This window comes from Chironomus tepperi, unplaced genomic scaffold, assembly GCF_022539635.2.
Source record: "Chironomus tepperi strain 1889 unplaced genomic scaffold, CSIRO-AGI_Ctep_v1 contig_176, whole genome shotgun sequence".
NCBI classification, from domain to species: Eukaryota; Metazoa; Arthropoda; class Insecta; order Diptera; family Chironomidae; genus Chironomus; species Chironomus tepperi.
Genome location: NW_027226298.1, coordinates 685,667 through 713,589, shown reverse-complemented (window position 1 = coordinate 713,589; position 27,923 = coordinate 685,667). Strand labels below are relative to the sequence as shown.

Below are 27,923 nucleotides of genomic sequence, written 5' to 3'. Positions count from 1 at the left end.
TTCTTGAATAAAAATTGAGTGTCAATGGTAACATTAATGAAAATTAAGTCATAATGTAAGAGAGTTAATAACAGTGGGCTTGGTAAATAACATGCGTATGCATTGAGAAACTTTATTGATATAATAAAAAGCGTCATAGCAACCACAATTTTTTATTTAATATTTTTTTCTTTCTCCTCGATACATAAAATTTTATTTACAAATTTCAATTGATTCTGCTGCTTAACAAAATTACTCAATAAACTTAAATCATGCCTCCCAAAGAGAAGAAAGGTAAGAAGTCCAAAAAGTCTGAAGAAGAAGATCCAGAAGATAGCGATTTGACAGCTGTTGACAAGCAATTTTATGAACTGACGATTGCTGATATTAACAAGAAATTGACACGACTCCGAGCTCATAATGTCAAAATTGAGGAACGAAATGAAGAAATGGAACTGCGAATGAAGCAAATTGAGACAAATAGTCAAGATGTAGTTTCGTAAGATTTTTTCTCGTTGACATGACCTGCTTATGTGAGTTGTCTGCATTAATATATTGATTTTCAGGTACTTGAATCGTACTTTGAAGGAGAAAGTCAACATGATACAAGAACTAGAGGATAAATTGACTGAATTATCTAAGGTTCGACATGAAGAGAATGAGAATTTCAAGAAGAAGATGCTTGAATGGGAGAATAAGTGAGTTTGTGACTTAATGTTCTCTGGCATTTCCTTAAAGATTATGAAAAGTCATTCCCGAATTGCATAAATCGGTTTATCGATCAGAAATCTGGTAGAAAGCCTACATGACTCTGATTTGATCATGAGTTGGGTCAGGCATCCAAATCTGTATTCCGGATCGTTTAACCAACTTGTGCTAATCGGAATGATTATCCATTACAACACTTTTCCTCTATATCATTACCCATAAATACTATATCGATTTATCAATATCACATATTAATTGCAGATATAAAATGATGCATGATAATTTAACATCGGAAATCAAATTACTTACCGGTAAACTCAATTCAATGGAAGAGTTTCGTCTACAGCGTGACGACTTAATAGCTAAATTTGATACGCAAGAATTCGAGCTAAAAGACCAAGCAAAGAAGCATAAAGAAATTCTCTATGAAATGGAAAGGAAGGTCATTCTCGACAAAGAGAGAATGAGAAAAGATGTAGAGAATAAGTTACTTGAACTATCCACTGAATTCACGAAAACGAGCGACTTGAGAGTTGCGGCATCAACTCAAAGACTTTTACGTGAAAATATTGCTTTAAATAATGACATGGATAGAATCTTAAACCTACAAGCTCGTTTACAAAAGGAAAATGAAGAGATGAAGAAGAAGCACAAAGAGATTGTGGCACAATATGAAGCAAGTGTGACTGAGAAAAAGAGACTTATTAAAACTTGCGACCAACAAATGAGCTTGATCAATAAATTGTCTGAAGAATTTGAAAATTCACGTGACTTGAACAATTATTTGTTGAAATAAAAAGAAGTCATGAAGTCGCTCGTCGTATGACAAAAGACACACGTAATGAAATGCTAGATCACAGAGACAAAATTAACATGCTTGAACAGCAGATTAACAATATTGAAACAGAAAGAGACAACTTTAAGCAGGAATCAGTGTTTAATAAGAAGGAATTCGAACGCATTTCTGAGATTATTGAGATGTTAAGAATCACCGTTAAATTGGCTATAAAAGGTGAGAAAGACTTCAAACATGATCCGGCATTCCATGAAGCTCGTCGCAATAATCTTCTCACTGACTTGCTGAATATACTCAACAATGCTGACATCAGACATGAAACTAGACGAACATCTTCAGTTCAAAACTTTTATGGACAAGGAGATCTTGGATTCCTTCCCAAACTTGGTTACGTTACAGCCCCACAAGAAGGCACCTCAAAAATATCAATCGTGTCATCACGTTTCCTTAGTCCACGAGTTAGTGAAGGTGGTGTTGCTGAGCAAAAGTCATCTGACTTATTGTCAGTAAACATAATTGATCCACTCAGCGGATCACTTTCATTTGTATCCGATAGCAATGAATCATTTGTTCCATCTGAAGATGGAGACAAGCCAATTGTGGTCAAAGAGGAAAAAGAAAAAGATGATGAAAAAGTTGTCGAGGAAGAACAAGAAGTGCGAGTTAAAAGGCAAGAAACTTCCAAAACTTTGTCAATCGATCTACGTCAAAGTATGGAGGCTCAAACGATTGAAGAGGTTGAAGATGATAAGGAAAAAGATGAGATTGAGCAAAAAGTTGATGACTTTGAGACTGATGTAGTCGCTACAGATGATAATGAGGCTGCGACTGATGAAAATGATCAATAAATACACGGTTTGTTTTAAGAGTGTAGCCAAAAGAGGATAGATTTCCGGAATTACGTGTGATAGAAATCTGGTAAGATTGGGTTCAATGAGACTTGACATAGAGTATGGCAATAGAATAAATATTTTTGGACTCTCGAAATAATTTTTGGCTATACCCAACTTATTTCACAATAAAATATTATTTCCACAGACTGAGTTGTTCACACGAAACAGTAATTTTGACCTTAGAAACAGCACTGCGTGATTATTGCAATGAGAAACATCTTAAGTTTCATCATAGAATTACATAAATCATACTTTATGTACCATTTGAGAATTGTAATAAAATTAATGTCATTTGTAGAACAGAACTGACCTTTACGTGATAAAAAATGAAGTATAAAGATTCTAATGAATAATAGACAACTTTTTTTTTCTATTCAGTTCCCGAACCCTTCACTTTTTTCCTTCGATGCGCATGAAAAAAAAAGTTTCTTAAGATAATAAAAGAAATTACAAGCAAGAAGGGTTGATCATAATCAAGGTAGCTTCCAACTCAATACCCTCTTTAAGACGATGAATATGAAAAAAATAGAAGATAGATGAAACTATTTATGCATCAAATGACAATCACTGCACCTAATGCAACAATAGGAATAAAAAAAGGGTTGCTTCCTATCTACCTGCTAAATCATGATCTACGGCTACCAGCATGAATATTATTTAAATAATGTGGATTTTTACGGTCACTCGCAAAACCAGTTTGACCAGTTTCCGATTTTTCTTATTCCTATTGTATCATCAAAGATAATTTCTTTAAAGGAACAACCCGGAAGGGGCAAAGGCTGTACATATTTGATTTATGCAGTCCAATACGGGACTTTTTTTTCTCATGAGAATCTCAAGACACAATAATAAAAAAGGGTTGATAATATAAGCTAGCCGTCAAGGGACTTGGCTATTTGTGAAATAGGAAAAGTTTTATCATTTACGGAATCTTTGAGACTCTGACCCTTGACATATGTGCGAGCATGAAAAAAAAACCGGTTATGGACATTGTACTCATTGTTATAATGTAATGACATGATATGATAATTGTTGAGATAGTTTTGCTGTATTTGTGTCCTAAACAGAGGATATATATGGAAGGGTTATAAGAGAATTTCATGAGAAAATTCCGTCAAATTAATTTTTGATTGTCCTTCCGCATACAACGGTGATTTTTGCATTTTTTAATGATCATGAGAAAAGAAGATGAAAGATGAGTCGTTTGGGATTGTTTGTAGAGGTTTAGAATGACACTTTGTTTAGATTAGGCAGTTATGTTGTGAATGAGATTGTTATCTGGATGTTTTTGGGAATTTGGATGTTATGGATTGCTGGAATGAGCTTTGATTGCCTTGAATTAGTTCAATTGCTGAGATCTGAACATTTCAGGATAAATTCGTAGCATTCTTAATATAATGAGCACGTAATTATCTGAAATAGTTTACTGGATCTTCTACGAACTGCTACGCTTAACCATAATATTCAAAATTACAAACCAGTCCATAAAACTCATAAACATTCAAGTATCACCCAATAAAATTTAAAATTCACATCAATTCCTTAATTAAAACTCAAAAGATCCTAAAAGGTCATCAAACGGACAAAAGTTCAGCAGATGTCCATTCTTCCAAAGTCTTAAAATTTTCATATTATCTACATAGTCAAATGACTTCACATATCCATACAAACCGTTCATAAAATATTACACAACCCTTTCTTCCTTAATATTCTTCACATAGACTAAATGCAATAACTGTACATTTGTCCTTAAGGATGATTTTTTGGGTCATCATTAAAAACTGGTTTCTTTTTAAAAAATTATTTTTCTCTTCCTCGAAATAAAGAAGAAAAATTTGACATGATTTAAAATTGAATATAAAATGAAGGGTCATTTGAATGTGCAGCACAATGCTTATATAAGACGCTGAAAAAAGATGAATAGAATGAAAAAGGATAAGTCATTAAAGTAAATAAATGAATTTTAAAAGGATTGAGAGTTTCATATGTGTGTTGTGGACTGGCTAGCGTGAGAACGATTGCTTTGAATATTATGCTGCATACGCAACGTGATGACTGTTTTGAGTTTGAAGACTAGAAAAATTCAACAATTTATAGATTGGATTAAACTTTTTTTATTAATAATTTCTTAAATTTAATATCAATACATATCAAATAAAGCATTCTAATTTGTCATACAAATTGCTTAAGCTCGCATATGCTCTGAGGTACAATAACAATCAACTACTTATTCATCTATAATAATAGCAAAGCCTATCAATCATCTTCCATGATTCAAGTCCCAGAAATGTTCACCAAATCCCCCTGAAAAAGTTCAAATATTTTTATTAGTTATGAACATTGATTTTTGGGGTCATTCATAAGTTGAGTCTGCATTAAAAGTCGATTTTTAAATTGTATCTTGCATTTGGCTTAAAAGTATCTAAGTCGACCGACATGAAGTTGGTCGAGCAGCCATAAGAGATTCATATGGAGATAAATTGACCGCCGAACCCAATCAATTGGGTCACCTAAATGGAGCCTTCTCAGCTAAATTCAAATTTTACCTAATATGCCAAAATACACACATATTAAATGCCATTACAGCATAAGACTGGCATAAGACCTTTTTTCCCTCCCAAAAATATTATTAGACGCCACAAATGAATGACCAAAAAAAAAGAAATTCGCACAAAAATTTTCAATTGAAGCCAATCAAACCTGTCAAAAATTCAATAACAATGTATATAGGAACCGCAAACGAATTGAAATCGATTATGTTATTAAAACGAAATTGCATAATAGGTTTTTTATACAACATATTATATTTTTCACTATAAGCTTACCGTCTTTGTCTGCCCATTTGACCTACAAAAATTGAGAGTTTAAAAGAAAAGAGAAGACAAAAAAAATGTAAAAATCGATTACAATTGCGCAAAAAAATAAGCGGGAAATGAAGAAGAATTTCTTTCAATTCTTCCAATCTTGATAATTTCTACAGCATAAAATTTGTGTATTTAAACTTTTACTTTTTTCTGAAATGATCCCGCAACCTTACTTCCACGTTCATGCTGTTCAATATAATGTTTATCGTTACCCACTCGTCCACCAGCTCTGTGCTCACCATTACCCAAATAGTTTAAATATCTGGTTGGGGGAAGAGATTGTAGATGATGGGAAATATTCAATTAATTTCAAGTTTTAGTGGATTTAGGTTTGAAAATTTATGAATATGCATCTGTGAGCTATGATAATGATGATGATAATCTACTATAAGAACTATACATTGTACTGGAATGAATTTTAAAGAACCCTTAAAAGCATAAGGTGTAGAAAAGATTCAAATAGTGTTGCTAGGGTAACGTGTCGTACCCCGTGTGCCTTTTGGAATATTGTAAGCTAAGATCTCATTTAACGGTTCCCAAATGTCTCTAAAAATGATACACTACTCTGAATAGTACAAATCGTCTAATCGATTCAAAATCCTGTTTCAGGCCAACGTGACTCTGACTTTGTGCTGGAATAGATTTAAGTCCGACACTATGCTAGAGACATGTTGACCTGACAGACTCAACTACACATTCCATTTTATCTTTTTACTGTTAGATTACTGGTTAGTATGAGTTATTCAGAATTAAAGATTTAATGAGTTTAGTGCATATGATGACCATAGATCACAACTGATCTGTATGACCAGCGAAGTTAGTAAGTGAGAATTTACCGAATCTGTGAATTTAAAATTTTAGTAAAGTAAAGTGCCAAATTATCAGCAGTTTTAGTCCAAAAACCAAAGAAATAAAAGGTTATAATAAAGAATCCACGCCTATATACCAAACTACAACAAGAAAAATTCAGCCTCTCAAAAAAATCATGCAGAAAGTAAACAAGATGATGAATTGATTATGCATACTTTTCCTTGATGTCTATTTTTATCATGGCTATGATTCTGTCTTTCATATCTCTCTTCCCATCCTTTTGGTGTTTCACTAACATGCCCAAATTCTATTTCATGTGGTGATTTCTTTTCAATGAACAGATCCCTTTTGTGTATTATTAATGTACAGGCATTAAGTATGAGAATAAATTATGAAGATGAAGATGAGATATTTTTTATGAAATATGATAAGTTTATAGGATGAGTTAAACTTACTGGAAAAATTTTAGATCATCCGGACCTGCATTGGGATGCTGTTGTTGACTTTTTGCACTAGTCTTCTTGTTCTTCCTTTTCCTTTTTTTGTCCTTATCCATTTCATTATTATTAATTGTACCTGACATTTTTGAATTCATCTCACGTGATGGCTTAATATTAACATCTATACTTCTTCTGTTTTTCGGTTCAATATCATATACATGACTTCCATCATGTGGTGCTGTATAATATTCCATCTTCATATGCACAATTTTCTTCCTTCCTGGCTCAATTTCCTGTGGCACGAGTCTTGATTCACTTGATTCATTTTCTTCGGATGTTTGCTTTGGGCTATAGCCATACTTTTTCCATGCTCTATCAAATTCATCTTCGCTTGACTTTTCATCATCTCGTGCATTATTATAGCTTGAATATCTGTATGTTGGCTTTTCTTCTTCTTCTTCTTCCTCGTCATCACTTCCATCCTCATAATCTTCTGAGGATTCTCCTTGAATTTTATCGTTACTTCCTTCATCATCCTCAACAGAGTCACCTTCCTCATAATCATAGTATTCAGCCTTTCCACCATCATCTTCGATTTCCTCATCTTCGTCGTCTTCTTCCTCATCATTTTGATGCTTTTTTGGTGGTGGTGGAGGTGGCTTCTTTTCTACAGGTTTTGTCGGTGGTAATGGATGTTTCTGTGCTGGCTGCACGGCTTTATGAACGACTGGATATACTGTATTCGGTGTAGGTGATGATTTTGTCGTTGTTGATGGCGCTTTAGGGATTGGCAGAGGAACTTTTATTGGTACATTCTGGGCATTGTTGTGATTTATTGTATTTTGTTGTGGCACAGCTTGTGGAGTATGATAAACTGTATGTGAATTAAAGACTGGTAAATGCTTTGGAAAAATGTTTGCATCGCCATAATATGTTGTGAATGGGAGGTAAAGGTGATCACGATAGTTTGGATAATAGACTTCGGATTTATAAAGAAAATTTCCATTATTACCGTTCTGCTGATGGACTTTACTGAGTGAACTTGGAGCGTTGCTGCTGCTTTTGAACGTTAATGGATGGTGATTAATGTTTGTAGCTGTTGGTGGTGGATGATAAACGGTTGCAACTGGCTGTGGATGATGGACAGTAACAGCTGGTTGGACTGGTTGTGGATGTTGAATTTTCTGTGGATTTGCAACTTTAGGATGAACACCTTTTGGTGCTTCTTTGGATTCATTTTCTGCTGTATCTTCAACGCTTGCTGTTTCCTCGACTTGATGTGAATCATGGATTATTCCATAGTTGTACTTTCCATGATTATCAAACCAGTCAGTTTTTGGAACTTCTTCAGGATTTGTTGGCAAATTTTCCATCTTCAAATTCTGTTCTTGATCTTTAAATGTCTTTTTCTTTTCCTCTGGTGACGGCTTTTTGTGGTCTGGTTGTGTCGTTTTAAATCCATTTGTATTTATATGCAATGGTTGCATTTCATTTGGTTCTGCAAATGTTCTGTGTTCAGCAGGTAAAGTTTTGGATTTTGAATCTTTTGATTCCTTTACTTTTGAGTCTTTTGATTCCTTTGGTTTTGACTCCTTTTCATTAACTTTCGGAGATGGCTTTGACTGACTTGGTGGTGAATATTTTTTAGGTGGAAGTTTCTTTCCGAATCCATCGGACCTAGTCACATAACTATAAGATTTTGTATCACTTCTCTTGCCATCATTGCAATTTGGTGCAGCTGCAGGCTTTGGTGGAGGTGCAGACTTTGGTGCTGCTGCAGGCTTTGGTGCCAGCTGCAGGCTTTTTACTGCTAGTTTTCACTTCTTGTGTTGTATTTTCTATATCCACAATTTTTTCTGTCACTGGAATTTCCTTTTTAGGAATTGGTGGATAATAAGGCACAATAATTCTTTCAAATTGTCTTGGTACAAGAGCATTTGTAGCTAATACTGGAATTGACAACATTTTTGTTCCATTCTGAGCACATATTCTGTCTAGATTATAACAAATTGTCACTAAAACTAAAAGAAGGAACTTGTATCCTATAATATTCATTTTTGTTCTTATTTCTGACTCATTTACTATCCGAATCTATTGTTGAACGAGTAAAACACGACTGACTGATTTCAATATTTTGACAATAGTTTTTATAAAGCTCCACCAAATTTGAGAAACCACCAGCAACAGTATCACTGTTACTTACCGATTTTAAAGTGTGAAAAGAAAAAAAGATTTTAGAGCAACAAGAAAAATACACAGCATAAGCTATTATCAATTTCTGTCTCATTGCATTCAATAAACATTTCTCTATTGTCTATATTACGGAATCATGGATAAGGTTTAATATTCATTATGCAGCTAACCGCTATTGACTTCTTATCTCCAACTTAATTTGCAATGGAATGAATTATGAGGTATGGTCAAGACTAATTAACTCTGACTGGCGCGTGAATTTTTTCTTTTCATGCTAAATTATCAATGAAGCATAAAGTCTTCTGCATTTCTGACCGATAAAGTGGAACAGCTATGAAATATTTCTCTTTGATGCTTTGACAATCCCAACTTTTTATTAAAATTTGTTATTTTTTTCTTATTTCTGTTAAGTAAGTCACCGAGTCAGTCAACATATAAAAATATGATTGTTGGGAAATTATCAAGCCACAACTATTTTGTAAGCTGAGCGAGAAACAACCGAAGAAATGTCGAAAATTCTTCAAATTCTTTTAATAATTGCGACTTGTCAAGTGTTTTTTGCAGCGTCCAAAAAGTACTATTACTGTAAGACATGGAACGTGATCAAAATTTTTTAAGTGACAAAGTTTTAATTACTTTTTATTTTTTTCAGCACCTGATGAAACTGTTTTACATAATTTGAAGGACAGGAATCCACCAAGCTACTTATCACAATTTAGAATTGGAAAGCCTGAGAAAGAATATTTAAAAGTTGCTGGAAATACTCATAAGACAACTGGACCGATTCACACTTATGTACGGACTGATAAGAAAGGAAATGCTAAATGGGGTGTGAGGCATTTCGTCGGCAAGAAGTATTCAAGATAGAAATCGTTAAATAACGATTTAATGTTAAGTCACTCGACAGTCGTCCGTTAAATAAGCTTCAAAATGATAATTTTTACAATCCAACTGATAAATTGCGACTAAATAGTCACTCAGGAATTACATTGACCGAAGAATCTTTTTTTTTGCATCTTTAAGGAACTTCCCCTTCCTATTTTCTTCAACACAGCACTCTGCAAGAAGCTTTGCGATCCAGCCAATAGGAATTAAGGAAGGGTTGATTAATCCTTTTATTTAAATTTCTTAAGACTTTCCTAAGGAGGAGCTGAAGACTTCTTCTATCTTCCTTTTCTGGCCTTTAGTGGACATGACAGTTTTCTTGAAAATTCGTTTATAAAAAACCGTTGACAAAAAAATTGCAGCAGATGCGGAGAACTTTTAAAGGAACAATAATAAATATCCTTTTAAACTTTAAATGTCCAAGCTGTAAAACTTGTTTTCTTTGTTGATGACTATAACGATCTTTTAGTAATTTTGGGCGCTTTAAATTTTCAGTCTTTTCTCGACTACCAGACGATATAGAAGTTACTGAAGGCATTTAAATAATTTTTGGAGATTAAAATTTTGTTTTGAAATTTTAAAAATTTATTTGATTTTTTTTAAGGATTTCCTTTTTTAAAAAAATTTCCTTTTTTATAGAAAATTTATTTTTAGTGTAACTAAATTTATAAAGTGACAAATAAGTTGGCAACAATATAAAAGTGAGTAGTTATTGTTCATTAGTGTATAAATCAATTGTTTCTAGATGTTAAGTGTTGAACAAAGGGTTTAAATCTTTTCATAGTGCATTATGAAATTAATTTCGAATTAAATAGTTCCGAGAATACTTGAAGGAAATTGAATTTGTGAAAATTTATGGTTTAAGATAGGGAAACTCGCAGTGATATTTATTATTATGACTCATGACTGGAGTTGATAAGAGGAGTGAAGCTAAATTGTTCAGACGGCACTATGATAACTGATTTTGTCCGCGAAAAATTCAGTTCACTGCATTATGTCGCTCGGGTTGGATTCGGATATTGTTAATTATTTTCACATTAGAGTAGTATGTAAATCAAAATGACATATTCTATTGTTGTCCATACGGAAGCTAAGCAAACAGTTTAAGTTAAACTGAGCGGCATTCCATTGGCAATGAATTCAAATCAGTTATGAAGTGAATGTTTCTTACAAGCAAGAATGTGAGTTGGTTTTAATTAAACTGTTCGCTTGGCTGCTATGTGGGAAATATTTCAATCGAGTACAATCAACTCGTTTGGAAAATTCATAGCTGACTTCAGTCTTTTGAACATTCTTTGGGTTTATCCTCATTACTAGGGAAAGAATAAGAAATTCAATTACGGTCAAGTCGGTTAATAGATCCAAAATCCGGCATCAAGCCGGCGTGACTCTTATTTGATGCTGGATTATATTCAGTATGTTCATCGTTCCACTAATCTTGCAATATCGATGATCCTCCGATCATTTGTTATATTGAAAATTAAGATAAAGTTTCTCAGCATTCATCCCTAAAACAAAAAGAATGAAAAGTCAAATTTTACTGTTTCAAATAGTCTCTTTCAATTTATATCCGTTCCAATATCTTAATGGGGTATAAATTGAAGGAAAATTATTTATTTTACTATAATTAAATTTAGAATTTTACATAATTTTTAATTGATTTCTTTGAGGGAGTTTTTTGATCTTTTTTTAAAACAAATTTTTTTATGATTTTTTTTTGAGGAACAAGAATTTTTGGTCAAAGGTCAAAAAAGTGCTTTGCTGAAAAATTCTCATTCTGTGAGCAGTCTTGGAAACAAAGACACGGCTTAATGTGCAAGTGAAAATGTTTAAAAGCTTCACGTTGGTTTTATGATTTTTTTTTTTACTTTCTATTCTACGACTTGTTTATGTTTCGTTTTTCTGGTTGCTTTTTATAAGTAATATATCACTTCTGGTGCTTCGTTTTTAACACAAAAAGAAGAAAAAAATAATAACAAAATAGAAAACATGAAAACGTAAAAATAGAAATAAATAAAATATATTGCATAACGATTTCGGATTTAATTGATACTTTGAAGGTGTCACTGCGCAGCTTTATATGATTCAACAGATCCAAAGTGTCAAGGAAATCGTGTGATTCGACAGCTAATAAATTAAAATTCTCTTTTTTTTGGAAAAATTTGTGAGGAAAAAATTTCGCCCAGAAATTTTTTTTTCATGTCTTCCTCACAAAAATTTCAGTTGCTTAATAAACGCTTTGGCATGTTTATTATTCTGGTTCATTCATTCTCAATCTGGCAAAGTCTTCAAAGACAATATTGGAGTCGTCTTCATCGTCATAATGAGTGTTCTCATAACGATGTCTTTCAATTGATTTCATTTTCTTCATGGCATTTACGCGTTCACGTTCAACAGTTCCTATTGATTGGATTAAAATTATAATTGGATGTTCATGTGTAGTTGGTTTTAATTAACTTACCGGGTGCTGGGTTCAACAATTTGAATGGAACATCAGTTTGGAGTTCACCGCCCAATGTTCCGCAATTCAATTTGACACGAACTGAGTATGAGATTACAATACCCATAGATTCGCTTGATGTCTTGCCTTCAGCACCAAGAGTTGATGATGCAAGATTGACATCATCTTCTCTTAAATGACCATCGAGTGCGATTCCTATTAGAATATATCCAAAATGTCTTATAAGAATTACTTTATAAAGTAAGATTCTGACTTACCTCGACGATCCTTATTGGAACTAGCCAATGGAACAAGGAAGAAGCTCTTAGTAAAGCTAGCACCAGGTGTGATTGGACAACCCTCACGAGTTTCCATGCTAGCAACATGCTTGCTAAATTGAGCATTAACCATTGTTACTTCACAATGTTGAACGACAAATACTTTAATGCTTTTAACAGTCTTACGGGAATTGTTGGTGACGACAAGATTGGCAGTAATCTTCTCACCATGATAATAGATTTCACGATCTAATGTGACTTCCAAGTTGATTTTACCCTGAGAGAATGTGAAGCCTTTGCTGACCAATGATGAGGGCAAACGACGTCCTCTTGTTGGTGGAGCATATTGCAATTTCTTGATGGTAAGGCTTACACTGCTACGTTTATGAGCCTTATCATCTTCATTATCTCCAACAAATACTCTCACGTAATATTCAACTCCCAATGGTTTACCTTGATCATCCTCGCCTGGTTGAAGTGTGACAGACGTTGGTGATGATTGTGGGAATTGGAATGTAAGTGGAAAGGCATTTGTTCCAAGCTTCTTAATTAGACGTTCTTGCATTGGGGTCATTTCCATCTTGGCATTAACCATTGGAAAGACTTGCTCCTTTCCAATAATCAATTCCTTGCTGAATTTCAATCCCATAACTTCATCCTCTTCTCGTCCATAACGGTAGATTGTTACCAATTGACCGAATACTTTTCTGCCACGCATATATTCCTCATCGAGAACGACGACACCGTCAATTGGATCACAAAATTCACTATGGGAATTAGAACTAATAAGTAAGAGTATTAAGAAGTAATACGGAATATGTTACCCATGGTCAATGAAATCACGCTTGCCCAAGTAGACAGTTAATTTGCCATTTGGTGTTGTTTTCTTGAAAACTTTTACTGCGACAACCATTTTTAATTATGTTTTTTTTTTTACAGATTCTTTTAAATTCACAGAAATGAGAAATAAAATCACACACAAAAATTTAGCTTTTGTTACTTAATTATTCGTTAAGATGAAAAATACTTTCATTTATCGTTTCAAAATTCCTCGATTTAAGAAATTTTGAGAGAGCTTTGTAAGTTTCTTTAGTTCTGTTTGAAAGACAACCAGAAATGTAATAATGACTCTGTCCAAGAATGTTCTACCTTTTATACCTTTCCTTTTGTTTTTGCATTGATAAGGTTTCAATTTTATCGATCTAAATCCATTCGACTATTAGTCCTATTATGCCAATTACTATCTACGTCGTAAGAATGTTGTCAAAAAATATTTTTTTAATGCTATTTAGAACGCGGTTGTGGTAGTTGAAAGATCAGTTGAGTTTAGTGCTTACGACATCTTCTACTTAATTCTTTGGAGCTAATTGGAATTATGAAATGGTATGGAATGAATGTAAAACGCAATTTTATTGACGTCTACAACATGAGGACATAATAAGGGACTTGTTGGCGTTGAGAAGTTATGAAATGAGTTGAAAGGAACAATTAGGAGGTTGATATACAATTAGGAGGTTGGTATGGCGCATATCGTCGCGAGGATGTTGTTCCAATGGCACCATGATCTAAAATGCGGTGTTTTTGGTCAATTTTGAAGGCTAAAATTAAACTTCCTGCAGTGTGCCGCTTAGGGTGATCATAAGAATGTTTTAGCTGTCAAGAATACGGAACAGCATCCTTGAATACTCTCCTAGTTCAGATTGTACCTAAAATTGAATTTAAACGTTTTGTTCCTCAAAAACCATAAAACGACTTTAAGGACGAAGAGTTAGGCTAGCTTTATGGAAGATAGCATACCACTCAAACTCTAAAGCATCCTGCGTATATGCCTGCGACTAAGAAAATGCCAAATCCCCCTAAATATGCCCCTGCATCAAATCATTCATAAAAATATTTCCTTCAAGTTCAAGGAACACGTGTAGCTTAAAATCTGAAGAAGCCCTTAAAATTATTTTAATTTTAACAAAATTTTTCTTCCTTCCTTTTACTTTCAGAAACATGCCGACATACTTTACAACAAATCGTCATGGCTATGCTGTGAGATTTTCACGCTTTTCACCTGACCGACTTTATGTTGCGTCATCACAATATTATGGTTTGGCAGGTGCAGGAACATTGTATGTTTTGGATTTTTCAGACGATGATGATAGTTTCAAGGAAGTCAAACAGTTTAGTTGGAGTGATGGACTTTTTGACATTATCTCATCGGAGAAAGATCCAAATATTGTAATTTCAGTGTCTGGTGATGGAACATTGCAGTTGTGGAATATGGATTCAATAAATGATGATTCACCGTTATCAAATTTACCACAGATGATTTATAAGGAGCATAAGAAGGAGGTTTACAGCATCGATTGGTTGAGTGTAAGAAGTGACAATTACATTCTTAGTTCCAGTTGGGATTTAAGTATAAAATTATGGGATCCAAATTTCACAACATCGCTCTGTACATACAACGGACACTCGAAAATTGTTTACAATGCTGTGTTCTCACCTCTCATACCTAACACATTTGCGTCAGTGTCTGCTGACGGTTATTTAAAGATTTGGAATGTTTTTAATAAAGACAAGCCAATTGCTAGTTTAAAGTCTCACGATGGTGAGGTCTTGTCATGTGATTGGTGTAAATTTGATCAAAATATTTTAGCTACAGGTTCTAGTGATGGATTGATAAGAGGCTATGACATGAGACATTTTGGAGTTCCTATGTTTGAGTTGAAAGGATGCGATTATGCAGTTAGGAAAATTCAATTTTCACCTTTTGAAATTAGCACAATAGCTTCTGTTGGATATGACTGCTATACAAGGTAAGTTTATCAAAATTATTGGCACTTCCAGTTACTAATTTAATGTATTTTCAGGATATGGGACTTCAATAGAACAAACGAGCCACTCGAGTCAATAAAACATCACACAGATTTTGGATATGGATTAGATTGGAGTAGATTAAAAAGAAATCAACTTGCAGATTGCGGTTGGGACTCATTAGTGCATGTATTTTATCCGAGTTGCTTAGAAACTTAATAAATTTTCTTATTGCATGCTGATTTATTGTGATATTAAAGAATTTATTGTAGTTAAGGTAATTAGTACAAACTAGAGAAAGATTTAATAAAAGTTGATTAAGATTAAGACTAAGGTTAACGCGGTATAAAGGTAAACAAACGTTTTAATCACTCATAAACTTTTCAGGACACGTGGTGTGAATCATAACGTTAAATAACGACAAAAATTTGAATAAAGTCTCACCTGTTGCAGGGACAATACTATGAGAAAAATATAAATATTGATTTTACAGATTATTAATCAATTATCTTGATTCCAAATATAATGATTTGATAGAAAATTCAATATTAAGCAATATCAATAAAAATCTGATGAAATTTGTCAATGAAGCTAAACACAGCAACATTGGAAACTATCAAAGCATAACGGTCGAAAAAAATTCAAATCAGGGGAATAACAACCGTAAATCACGAGAAAATAACAAACTTGCCGCTAAAATAAATAAATTAAAAATTTACAGTGAAATAAAGGAATATCTAGCATAAAACATTAATTAAACTATAAATTAAGTGAATAAGAAGTAGTGTAAATTAGTGTGTTATTGATAATTCACCTAGAAAAAGGTGAAATAACATTTGTTTACAAATTGCAAGATAACGTGAAAACGTTTATAATCAAATTCCACTGTAATTAAGGAATTTCAAGTAAAACAACTGTATTATTTAGCTGAGAAATTATTTAACAACTTTATTTGTTCGCTTGTAAAATCATAAAGGTGAGTTAAACTAAAAATATCTGTAAATATCAACAAACATAATTTTTGTGTACATTAATTTACATAATTGAACATGATTTTTTGTGATTATCTCTGACATTTGTCTCTGTATCTTGCGGATATTCATCTATGACTGTATCTGAGTTCTTACACGATAATCCCTTGCCTTTATCTTTCATATCAATCATAAATTTCTTAACTTTCTTAAACTTTTCATTTATGATGTTTCCATTGGCTTTATTCATGGAATTAACTTTATTCTCCTCATTAATATAGTCTTGTAAGCTCTCATCACTTCCTCTTAATGTTGAAGTTGAAACATCATCATTATCGTCATATATATCTTCGTCACGATCAATTATGCCATTTTCATCCAAATCCTCATCCGTAACTTCCTTTAATTTTCTCGCTCGAGGCATTGGAGTTTTCTTTCGTGATATTTTCATTCTATCCTCGTCATCTTCATTATCCTCTGAGGTGTCATTTAAGTTCATCTTTGCTGACCCGTTTCTCATTCGATTTGCTGTAATTTAAACATTTTAATTAAAAACTGTCTTGTCTTGTTAAATTAATTTTAGTTAGTTTCACCTGATGCTGAACGCTTATCAATGCCGTTGTCAATGTAACGAATAACTGAATCAGGTCGGTCGGTTGTTGAATGTTTATTGTGTGTTGATGACGAGTTTGAGGAATCTGTGTCTTTACATTCAAGTGTTGTTGCTCGTGAGCCATTATTTCCACGTAGTGACTCCTCTGTGTCCATTAATGAAATATTATCAGTTTTCTCATCATCATCACTTTTCTCGGTTGATAAACTTTCAATGACTTTTGCTGATTTTATCTTTTCGGTCACAACAGAAACAGGTTCTTGATAATTGTCAGCACCACTTCCCATTTCTGTTATTTTATTAAAGCTGATTGTGTATGTTTGATTAAGCGTTGAATCTCCATTTCCGTTGTAATCTTCATCTCTCAAAAATGTTGATACCAATACATGCTGTGCGCCTGCATTAATATCGATAACATTAAGCTCCTTCAATTTTCCCGACTCAATCAAATTTGTTTTATCCTCGTCAAGTAGTGAAAAACATCGACCACTTTCTGTCATGATTGATATGAACGCAAGTCCTGGTGCTACTTTTATTATTTTCTCCTCATTTCCTGGAAAATGAACCTCCTCAAATCTCATATCGAGTACTGATGTCATATTTGTTGATCGATATACATTCCCACTATCTGTCAATAAGAATATGTCGTCTCCATCTGATATTGATAATTGAACAATTACTGAATTTTGTACAGGCTCACGAATTTTTGTAAATGACGATATTGACATGTTCTTGAATCTTCCAACTAAATATAGATCATTGAACTCTAAATCGCGTAAATAGAAAAAGAAAGTAAAATTAGAACATGACTATGGTCGATAAGAAATCAAGAATGTATGGATGCGGTCACTAATGACTCACAAAGGCGTAAAGCCACAATAAATTGATGACTTAATCAAAAACAATCCATTGAACACAATATAATTAATGTATAACATCAGTGCTGACATACCAGTCACAAGACACGTTGACAGTTTTCCACATTCCAATAATTTAATCGTTTCATCAAGGTCGGCTTGGAAGAAAACATCTGGGTACATTAAAATATTTGTTGTATCAATATCTCCAAGTTGATAGTGCGAGTTGAAACCCCAACCATATAATTTATCTCGAGTCTCATTTAACAGAGCAAAATGTTCATCACCTGCTCGTATCATATCAAATTTATCATTAAATCGTTCGTATTCTTTGAGTTCGACAGGAGTAGCGGTAATTTCGTGTTGAAAAACTCCAGTCAAGCTATCAATCTTTGCATTGAATGGAAAAATATCTTTGCCAGCATAAAATACCTTACTGGAATCTGTATTGAAAGAGAAAGGAAAAAAGAAATGTTATACGGCTCAGTGGGGAAGCTCTTATCTTGTACTATTGCTTTTATTTAAGCTCTCATAAATCACCTGTTAACAGCACGGAAAAATTTGATCCATACTGGAAATCCTTAACGGTATGTCCCATTTTTTTGACGTTCTTCACACACGATGGTTTCGTTACAACGTTCTCACATGTTCCAATAGCCAACTGACCGCAAGGATTTTCACCCCACACAAATAGTCGACCTGATTCTATACCACATATATATTGGTTTTATGTATTCAGTGAATAATAAAGGAATAGAAATGAATGAAAAGGAAAATAGAAAAGAATAAATTTCTTCCTATTCTATAATCAGGTCTTTTCTTGAATAATAAAAGAACGTGCTGCTCTCTTTTTTTATGAATGAAAATGAAAATGTAAGGCATGAGTTAAATTTATCAAAAACATTTACATCAACAGAAATGGAAAATAAACATCAAAATGATAATAATTAGTAAAATTGGGACATGCATGTCGAATGCAATATTTAAATGCAATTGACCACCCTCACATTCTTTTTGTTTGTCTCATTTAATTATGAATGAATCACGTGAGTTCATAAACAACACATGACTGTCTAATTAATGATAATTACGTACGTTCTACCCATTTCATATTTATTGTTTCAATATTTGTGTATTGCAGTGAATAGTATTTAGGGGTTCTCAAGTATCACATGTGGTCCTTAATGTTTGAGTTTCATAAAAATTTAATTAATTAACTTGTAATTAAAATGTCATTATTAGAATTAAATATTAGTGGTTGTTTCCCCTAAAATGTATCTAAACTCCAAAGAATAAACATTTAAGGTAACTACATGAAACAAGGTACTCCAATATTTGCTATTAATCAGACATATTGATATATAAGCAATCTGGTCGAAGTTAGGGACTCAATCGACATTACACTGCCTCTCCGTCACATTTTAATCTTTTTCGGTGTCATTTCCTATCGTGATACTATTTAGATCTAACATTCAATGTCCAATATTAAGAATATTTCTAAATACCTTGGTATTCCCAGCATGTTAATGTTCCTTGATCATTTTTAAGACTTGAACAACAAGGAATTTACTAAAAGTCCGTAAGCTCTGTTAAAACTTTAAGCCTTTATCCTTCATAATCCACCAAGCCACTCACTCTAAATATTGACATAAACTTGCATTGTTCTGTATTTTCATGTCATTTAACTAAAGGTCTAACTTTCATCATTAATCATTCTTTAAGTATTTCCCTTTCGGAATTGTTTTGTACCAAAACAATGTCAGTATTAATCGATTAGAAGCCCTAACAGCTCATAAAACAAACATGACGTTATTTTCATTATAAAAATAGAATTTTCGAATGAAAATGGGGTTAGAGTCTTGTCCACTTTTAGTCACTCATCGCATACTGTCTATATTTACGCACATGCATAAGTCTGATTGAATAAATATTTATGATTTGGTCGATAAGCCTGCTCTCTCGCGCCACATAAATATTCTCAAATCAAAATTGAAATTAAACAGGATATGAAGTATATCAGGAAATGGAATATGTATGTGCAATGTCCTATACACAACAGTGACCATATCGTCATGTCATTGAGATTGCGGGGACTTAATAATGTTGCGTTTTCATTAATAATTGATTCATTTTCATATTCTTTATTATTTTTTTTATGGATCAACATAAAAACAAGAATAGTATTGCGATTATCTCTCGATTATGGTCTCCGCACAGTGGCAAAATAAAAGTTAATCAATAAAAATTTCATGTGCTGTATATAAAATAATAAACAATTAGGTCGGTGACTTTAATATGTATGATGTTGACCAACTTAACGTCATTTTGAATTTAATCAGGAAATTCTTGACGAAATTGCGTACCCAAAAATAAGTAATTAATTCGAGCATTACCCTTTAATATCCTAAAAGGACGTACGACAAAACCATACTGGAATTTCCATAAACAAGTTAGGGCTTATCCATGAATGATGTTTGATTGGAAAAATTTGATTTTTTACGATTTATCACGAAATTTTGACATTAAATATCCCTCAGAGCCCCATTAAAGGAAGGTTCTCGTCCACTTTAGTACTGGACGTCACTAGCTAACCACCCATAAATACTAGCAACAAGAATATGAGCGGCAATTGAGGAATAAAGAATTTTTCTTCAATGAAAAGGCATATTAATGCGCGAAACATAAATATTTATGCTTTCTTTCCTTTTTTCGCCGATTTTTCTTCTTCTTCATAACCGACATGTAGTTATGTGTTTTAATATTTGTTGCCATTGCTCTTTATGTCTGTGTTTAGCTATGTCGCTTGCCTTAAAATGTTTATAAAAATGAGAAAAGAATTTTTTCACACAACTAGCTTGTACATACCGATGCATACATTCACTTCCGCGCGAATTTGCAAAAGTTTTTTGTTGAATTTTTTATCACTTGAAATGAATCAACAATTGTTTGCTTTGGTTGAATGCTCATTTTCATGAATAAATGACTAGGAGCACCTTGAGGTGAAAATTTTTAATATTTTATTGAGTTTTTTTTGTGAAACTGGGACATTTCCGTCATCGATATTCGTGAGAATTTAGTTCTATAGACGGGGTGGGAAATGTTGGGCGACAATAAGTGACACAAAGTTGTTCCAAACGATAGAAAATTTGGGTTTTTTTGTCTGGATATGACTGTTAGAATGATTATTGATAAGGTTGATGCTAATCTCAACTCATTAGACTTGGTTTAATTCAGATGCTCCAATGAGACTGTTATAGAATACAGCTCAAATGTTTAGTGACTAGAGGCTTATCTAGGATAGGTTTTAGGCCTTTTTACTGTTCTTGGACATCCAATCATCTTTACAAGACACTGTTCTTCCTTATAATATATCTGATGTCCCCATTGACTGTATACTCAATAGTCTACTTGAGACCTGTTCATCACACGGAAGTCAATAACACTAAATCATCTGTAACACATATTTCAGTCTCAATATAAAATAGAGAGATTTTCCTCAACTATGTGCAATGCTTATTTATTTTTTCTTCTTCATTCCAACATTCAGCTGGTGCATTCTGTTGTAACGACAGCCATTCCACTATCATTTTTTCAATAAACCTTCTTCACATTCTATGAATGTGTTTTATAAAGGAAATTATAATGTAAAAGTTTTTTTTAAAATATCGACATCTGAATACAAATTCTGAATGTCTTTTCTCATTCATGACTTTATGGATTTCTGCATATGAAACACATTTATTCGAATTATGTTGAAAGAGATACGTATTCTGTGGTTATACTTAAGTGAAATACAATGTTTCATGTCAAGTGCGATTACTTTGCGGTATAAAAAAAATTATTTCTTATTCCTCATTCTACTTGTTGTCTAAGAGATGAAATTTATTGTCAGAAGATGTTGCTGAACAGACACATTGTGTATGATAGTGTTTAGTAAAGTGATTGTATGTATTGATTAAACACAAATCTTTGTTGTTTCATAAACTTGATCCTTTGTGTGTACTAGAATCATTGTTGTCTGGAGAGCTTTTTGTTTTGTACCTGCTTCCTCGTGATCTTGAAGAGTGTTGAGTCAGCAAGATTCAGTTCAAGTCATGGAATAGGAACATTAAGAAGCAATTCTGGGCAGCGTTGTTACTTTAATCCTTACTTGTTGAAATGTTTGTGACAATTACATCTGATCAAGTTACATTATGTCTAAATAATATTGCATATGAATTGTTTATTGCTCAGCAGGAGCTTACAGTCTTTACAGTATGCTTCGGTCAACGTCATTTGTTTCATGATAATGCAGACTACAAGTGCTTAGCACAATAAGAAGTCATTCAATAATAGCTGACTAGACTCGAATTCAAAAACAGTAAACTTAGTCAGCACTGCTTCATGCTATGTGATTAAGTTACACGAAGAAGTCTCAAGCCGATTCCAATTGCTTTCGACCTTTAATGTTAAGCTGCTAATATTCTTCAAAACAATATGATTAATTTCGTTCTGGGAATCCTTAATAACTAGGTCATATTTTGGCGAGACGTCTGAATTAACAGCACTGGGAATCAGGCATTTAATAAGAAATTTATCGATATTTTTAATCAGAATATTCCTCGTGCCCCATTTATTGTGTTCTTATCCAGGAGAAATTAATTGAAAAACTTTTACCTCATTCCGTCCACGAGAATGATTGTTCAAAAAAGAGAGTAAAAAAATTTCTGTTTATTGTTGTCTGTATATCCATCGCTATCTACTCATAAGACGTGAACAATGGAAATTCAATTTAAGTAGTGTCTAGAGTCATCATAAATAACTGTGCAATATCTGGGCGTCTTAAGGCACTTAAGGGAACAAAAATTATTAATTTACTACGCAACCACTTTCGTACTTTCGCGTATATCTGAGGAACGCACGCTTCTCTGAATAAAAAAATTATTTATTTTGTTCCTCACCTTCCTATTTTTTTTTCGTGAATAATAAATTTTGCGCGTGAAATGGCTTTTTATGTTCAAAAAGTGCTGAATGAATAGAAGATGAAAAGAATGGGGAGGCTTTGTTAATTATTCATGATAGCAATTTTATGAATTTTCCATGCTTGGTTTTAACTTTTTTTTATTATTTTCTATTCTTTAACTTCTTTTTATGAACAGAAGGTGAAAATTTATCGACTCTATCCATTATTTCTTGAGTATGGACATGAAAATGGTCGAAAAAACAGCTTTATTGCGATTTTCATTCAAATTAGCCCAATCTTAGCAGTTTAATCCCTAAATAAATACTTAAGCACGCAGTGCGAATCGCGATAAGATGAAAATGGTCGCGCTATGAGCAAATTTATACAATTTGATTGCAGCACGTACACAAAAATTAATTTATAAATAAATTGGAGTAATTGCATGGTACAGTGGATTGTGGACTGAAGGGTCAAGCTTCTAGGGCTGTTACTTCAAATTTTTATCACAAAGTCATCAAAGCCTGATATATTAGTGACTAAACTCTGTTCTAGACAGTTTGGGCAACCAAATCGTAAAGTATTTCAGCAGTAAATAAGGCCCAACTCCTCAAATCCCTCTTACGTCCGTCCCTACTTTCCTCAGACAGATGCATTACTCGCATGTCAATAATAGCATGTTTCGCACGACTTTCTATTAATTTCAAGAACCGCGGATCATACCAAAGCCTGTCATTTAGCCTGTCTTTATTTTTTCATAATCATATGTTGCACACTACTTTTTGCATTAAATATAAAAGAAACATTGTAGATGAATTGACAATTTTTATATTTTGTTGCTGAATATCTCATGGATTCTCTCAATGTCAATATTTTAACATCCATTTCACTACATGTTTTGATACAAATAATTACAATGCACATTAATTAATTTAATTGCACAATTATACATCAGACTTTATTAATATTTCACTCGAATTGTCAATAACAGCATGTTGCACACAATTCACATTATGAATGATTAAAATGCTTTTTTTCCAGTCAAGAAAAAAATCCACTTTGAACATGAAATTTCCATAAAGTTCTAAATTTGTTCCTTTACATAACCGTTTTGTGAAGGTCAGCAGATTCTTCTTAATGACATTATCGAACCAGACTTGATTTGCGTAGTAAATACATTTATACGAAAAATGTCATGATGTCAACAAAAATTGTAACCGTGAAACGGACACATTCATTAGTAATCAATTTTTACGTATGCTATATGCTATATAGTCAAGTGATTCAGGATCTATTTTTAGAAATTAGGTAATTAGTGTCATAAAGTTGTATTCGATGTCTTTAAGGAGATGGCAATTTGGATTAAAATATTTATAAAGGAAGTCATTAAAATGGGGATTGATATAGTCTAAGAAATTGTTTAAGGACAAGGATGTTTATTTAGAACTATAATAACCCCAGAACTTTTAAGTAACTTCTGTTCGATAATTAACCAGGAAAGGCACAATTTATTCGTTAAGGCACCGCTATGACGTGATATTAACGATAATACGCAAAATTACCCTGACGAGCACTTTTATACTTAATTAATAATGTTGCTAATCTATGTCTGGATGTGTCTGGTCAAAATACAACAGAACCAATCTAATTACAGGCAGCAAATCTGTATTTGATGTTATTTGATGTCTGCTTCCAGGGAAATCATTACTAGAATCAGTAAATCGGTAGCTAAGCTGTTATAGACATGGATAATGGCCTAACTACACATATGTCAGCCTTGCATTACAGACAGTATACATATTAAATGATCAATCTGAAATTAATTCTCAATTTCGTCCATCAATTATTTAAATTTCTATAGAGCACAAACACACATTTTATATCATCAATTATGAACACGATGATGCAATGTCAATGAATTTTTGTAACCACAAAGTCGTGTATCGTAAACGATATCAAGATTATTACGTAGGCAAACGTTTTTAAGCAGAAATTTAGAAATTCTCTTCCACTTCATCCACTCTAATAATGTTATTTTTGTCCTTGTGTAAAGCTTATCGTGTCCCAAGTCAATAATTAATATTTATCAAACTAGCAATTTTCATTATAAGCATGAGTGAAAGACTACAAAGTGGACGTAAATGATTAAATAATAATAATAAAAGTGTGCAATAAGAAGCATGTCGTTTAATCTTAATTTACCACATATTACGGCACTTTGATTTTCTCCACAGATTAATTTCTTAATTTTATCCCGTTTCACAAAGAAATAATTATTATCATTTCCCTCACCGGAAATGGTCAGATGTGATCGTCCAAATGCAAAAACAGCTCCCGTATCTAAAATTTATTCACAGACACACAAAAAAAATTTTATATTTATTTAGTTTATTTTTTTATGGGAATTAAAATTCATCTCATGTTCATTAAATTGCATTTTTGCGACATGATGCTCGTTTCAGGAGTGTATCTAGGATGTGTTTTTGGGGATGTTATAAGGATTTGATTCGTTTCTAATGAGGATTACCCTGTATTAAAATTTAGTAATTTTGGTTGGTATTTCAACTTTTGTCATATTTAAACGGAACTTAGCTTTATTTAAGGCTGAGATACAAAGCCTAAACACAGTAGCAGCACTATCAAACCAAATGCATAGTCCGCAATATCATAACTATTTGGGTACTTTAGAAATAATTATTTGAGTATCCTGTGAAAAATTCGGAAAACAGTGTCCCTGGATTAGCGTGACTCCAGTGAGAGGCTTGATTTTGTTGAATCCGACTCGAAGCCATAGTCACATCAGCTTGAAGACACTATTTTCGACTATTTCATGCCGTACGGTCGACAGTAGATTATCCTCAATTTTGGTTTGTGCTCTTCAGTTTTCTAAGAATATCTCGTATTGTTGAGACTTTTTCAAAATATAGTATGAAATCAGTCGCTAGAGTCTATCCTTAAAAATTGAGTTTTTCAGCCATTTTGACATTGTTTCCAGTTTTGGTCCGTAATTTGAATTTATTACACTAATTGTAAAAGTATCACTCAATAAGATGCTTATAAAAATACTTTTTTAGGTGCTATACAGTTCTATACCCTAACTTATCATCCGAGACATTATCCTCAGTCAAAAAATTAACTATATCCATTAACCCAGCCCTAGATACACCCCTCAGCACTTTTCGTTAATCTATGAAACGTTGCAATAAAAAACACGGCAGTCATGAATGGGATTATATGTAAGAGGAAAAAAATCACCTGGGATATCCATTTTTAATGAATGAAAAAACTAAACAAACAAACTAGGCGAGATATAATGCCGACACACGGAAGGAATAATGAACTAAATTATGCATAAAAACATAAATTTTTTCACAATATTAAAAAATAAAAAGTTCCAGTCAATGATAAAGTTTTGGGAAATGAAATTTTCACAAAAGTTTTAGTCTCTCATAAAAAATTGTATCCACTATTAAGCTCGTCCCAAAAGTGTCATTTTAGTTTTTTCTTTTATTGTTATTATTTCCTTCTTGACACTGTCCGGTTATTTATTTCTTTTAGTCTTGGCCCGGTTTATTGTTATTATTTCGCGTCTTCACCACTATAAAGTCCAGTTGAAACTAAAACTTAAATGAAAAATTTGTGTGCGGGAACTTACTCTATATATTTTCATGAATAATACCATTGGAAAAAGAATAATAATATAAAAGAAATGTTTTAGTGTACGGCTAAAAATTGAATATTGTTTGTGTATGCCATATCAGTACGCTAGTAACGGGCAAAGAAAACTAAACAACAACAATACCTAAACAACACAGGTATGAACTAAATTAGGTTTGAGTGACGAACACGCATTTTTCACATTCACGGTCAAGAACCGAAGGCTTGAGTTTTCCTGCGCTCTATTGCGCAGACCTGCAATTATATACTGCACCTTAAAGCCCGTCCAATGTTGTGAGTCTGCAGACCTGTAGTTTTGGACGAAACCTAGAATTTAGGCACCAAAACGTTTTCGCTAGGACACTACTAAGTTGCCGTATTAACGGTAAGACACAAAGTTGTCCTGACGGTACAGTTACTTATGGTCCTGACTGATTTCGACTCATTTTTACAGCATAAAATGCAGTTTACTGCATTGTGCCACTCGGGTTTAATTATCTTTGATCCAAAGCTTTGCTTTCTTTCCTATATGCTACGTTTATTTTACGTTCCAATAGAATTAAGTCAAATTTTCCCTGGAAAATACGAATCGACTTCGAGCTTTGGACTTAGATCAGGATTTCAGTATCAAGTGCTCTTCACATGGCTTACGAAGTCCAGATCGATTCCAACAGAGTTTTTCAAATCATTTTTCTTATCTTTAACCTTTCAAATTCACATTTTACCTTAAAATCGCACTAAGAAAAGCTTAAACTAGAGCATCAGCTATTTAAACTACAGACAGACATCCAAAAGTACTTACATTACCAACTTATCACTCTAATAATTGCTCAAATATGCTCCAAAACTATATTGAGAGAATTAAAATATTGTCCTGAGCGCGTTTGTGTGTGTGAGTGTTGTATGGACAAAGCTGTTTCTTGTTTCCTACCAACCGACTCAATTAACTTTCCACAAAAAAAAGTGAAAAAAAACTTTTTCGTTCCCTTCGTTTTTAAAGGAATTTCTGTTCATTTTCATTGTGTGACTGGCTGTTTATTGTGAATGTGCATCGAAATTTCAGAATTTAAAGTTTTTTGTTTCCATTTTTTTGATATTTCCATTCGACTTGCTGTAAACAGCTGTGTGAATGAATGGAAAGTTCTTTATTGTTCAACAACACAAAAAAAATATATAAAATTGTTTTAAAATGAGTAAATCGACATGCGGTTTAAAGCATAAATTTACTCCTGGGTTTTGTAAGTGGTTTTAATGTTGTTATTTTTCCTGCTTTGTCATTATTGCTGGGTATGTGTGGCGAAAAGTTGTTACTTATTTCGATGAGTTTCATGAGATAAAAGCTGTTGTGAACCTTGAATTAGAGTCCTTCGATCAGGGTTGTTATTGAGGTCGTGTGAATTGATTTGATCACTATTGGAACTTCTGGCTTAATTATTTATGGTATCAAGTATCTCATGACTATCTCTTTGAATGTTTCAAAACAATTAAATCCGTTCGTGTCAACTAAAAATTACTTGGAAACCTAATTTCCAGCACCAATTCACCTACTTCCAATAAAGTGCACGTTACCTACCTCAAAATTCTTCTACAACAATGTTGTTTGTGTGACGAGAACAGATAGATAATTATCAGCACATATGATCCATATAACGCGGTAAAATTGCAATTTATCGTGCCATGAAAATTGCCCTTTGTGCCACATTAGTGACCTATATTATGCTTGTATCCTTACATGGACACGCATCATTAAAGAATTAATTACTGCAAAAGACATGCAAAAAACAGAAAACGGCTG

At 33.0% G+C, this 27,923-nt stretch overlaps 6 protein-coding genes across 9 annotated transcripts in view; 3 read left to right on the top strand and 3 right to left on the bottom strand.

Moving 5' to 3' along the window:
• The first annotated feature begins 251 nt into the window (after nt 1–251).
• On the top strand, nt 252–2,331 carry LOC139089202 (cilia- and flagella-associated protein 157-like). The gene is given in 4 exon segments (XM_070638668.1): nt 252–478; nt 546–677; nt 949–1,456; nt 1,459–2,331. Coding segments are annotated over 4 exon segments (1,740 nt in total).
• Nucleotides 2,332–4,636: 2,305 nt separating this feature from the next.
• LOC139089201 (uncharacterized) lies at nt 4,637–9,629 on the bottom strand. The gene is made up of 4 exons (XM_070638666.1): nt 6,506–9,629; nt 6,266–6,395; nt 5,202–5,223; nt 4,637–4,680 (listed from the first exon to the last, which is right to left on the bottom strand). The coding sequence occupies exons 1-4, from the start codon at nt 7,975–7,977 to the stop codon at nt 4,637–4,639; spliced, it is 1,668 nt and encodes a 555-aa protein (XP_070494767.1). The 5' UTR covers nt 7,978–9,629.
• A 478-nt stretch (nt 9,630–10,107) lies between these two features.
• Pex7 (Peroxin 7) lies at nt 10,108–15,418 on the top strand. 3 transcript variants are annotated; one of them, XM_070638699.1, is made up of 4 exons: nt 10,108–10,269; nt 14,281–14,885; nt 14,940–15,093; nt 15,148–15,418. In XM_070638699.1, the coding sequence occupies exons 2-4, from the start codon at nt 14,285–14,287 to the stop codon at nt 15,308–15,310; spliced, it is 918 nt and encodes a 305-aa protein (XP_070494800.1). In that variant the 5' UTR covers nt 10,108–10,269; nt 14,281–14,284; the 3' UTR covers nt 15,311–15,418. The 3 variants fall into 3 exon arrangements, with proteins under 3 accessions (XP_070494800.1, XP_070494799.1, XP_070494798.1); XM_070638698.1 differs by having other exon boundaries at nt 14,934–15,093; XM_070638697.1 differs by having other exon boundaries at nt 10,111–10,269; nt 14,281–15,093.
• On the bottom strand, nt 11,104–13,403 carry Arr2 (arrestin 2). The gene is made up of 4 exons (XM_070638642.1): nt 13,111–13,403; nt 12,287–13,053; nt 12,030–12,224; nt 11,104–11,968 (listed from the first exon to the last, which is right to left on the bottom strand). Exons 1-4 carry the CDS (start codon nt 13,197–13,199, stop codon nt 11,820–11,822), a joined length of 1,200 nt encoding a protein of 399 aa, XP_070494743.1. The 5' UTR covers nt 13,200–13,403; the 3' UTR covers nt 11,104–11,819.
• Nucleotides 15,419–15,753: 335 nt separating the features above from the next.
• barc (RRM1_TatSF1_like and RRM2_TatSF1_like domain-containing protein barc) overlaps nt 15,754–27,923 on the top strand; it is a 50,148-nt gene continuing 37,978 nt past the window's right edge. For both annotated transcript variants that reach the window (XM_070638676.1, XM_070638675.1), the window contains exon 1: nt 15,754–16,067. The gene's annotated coding sequence lies outside the window, so the exon portion shown is untranslated. The remainder of the gene's footprint in view (nt 16,068–27,923) is intronic.
• Nucleotides 16,023–25,795, bottom strand: LOC139089208 (rho GTPase-activating protein gacGG). The gene is made up of 6 exons (XM_070638674.1): nt 25,727–25,795; nt 24,674–24,811; nt 18,073–18,237; nt 17,628–17,975; nt 16,656–17,441; nt 16,023–16,590 (listed from the first exon to the last, which is right to left on the bottom strand). The coding sequence occupies exons 1-6, from the start codon at nt 25,737–25,739 to the stop codon at nt 16,127–16,129; spliced, it is 1,914 nt and encodes a 637-aa protein (XP_070494775.1). The 5' UTR covers nt 25,740–25,795; the 3' UTR covers nt 16,023–16,126.

What these genes read in the sequence shown, in the direction of transcription:
- LOC139089201 (XM_070638666.1), bottom strand. Translation starts at nt 7,977, where the DNA reads ATGCAACCATTGCATATAAATACAAATGGATTTAAAACGACACAACCA. An exon ending in GATGATCTAAAATTTTTCCA is followed by an intron (nt 6,396 to 6,505) that starts GTAAGTTTAACT and finishes AATACACAAAAG; the next exon opens with GGATCTGTTCATTGAAAAGA. An exon ending in AAAATAGACATCAAGGAAAA is followed by an intron (nt 5,224 to 6,265) that starts GTATGCATAATC and finishes CAATTTTTGTAG; the next exon opens with GTCAAATGGGCAGACAAAGA.
- LOC139089208 (XM_070638674.1), bottom strand. An exon ending in TCAAAGTGCCGTAATATGTG is followed by an intron (nt 18,238 to 24,673) that starts GTAAATTAAGAT and finishes TATGTGGTATAG; the next exon opens with AATCAGGTCGACTATTTGTG. An exon ending in TTTTTCCGTGCTGTTAACAG is followed by an intron (nt 17,976 to 18,072) that starts GTGATTTATGAG and finishes CTTTCAATACAG; the next exon opens with ATTCCAGTAAGGTATTTTAT.
- Arr2 (XM_070638642.1), bottom strand. Translation starts at nt 13,199, where the DNA reads ATGGTTGTCGCAGTAAAAGTTTTCAAGAAAACAACACCAAATGGCAAA. An exon ending in CGTGATTTCATTGACCATGG is followed by an intron (nt 13,054 to 13,110) that starts GTAACATATTCC and finishes TAATTCCCATAG; the next exon opens with TGAATTTTGTGATCCAATTG. An exon ending in ATTGTTGAACCCAGCACCCG is followed by an intron (nt 11,969 to 12,029) that starts GTAAGTTAATTA and finishes TCCAATCAATAG; the next exon opens with GAACTGTTGAACGTGAACGC.
- Pex7 (XM_070638697.1), top strand. Translation starts at nt 14,285, where the DNA reads ATGCCGACATACTTTACAACAAATCGTCATGGCTATGCTGTGAGATTT. An exon ending in GGATATGACTGCTATACAAG is followed by an intron (nt 15,094 to 15,147) that starts GTAAGTTTATCA and finishes ATGTATTTTCAG; the next exon opens with GATATGGGACTTCAATAGAA.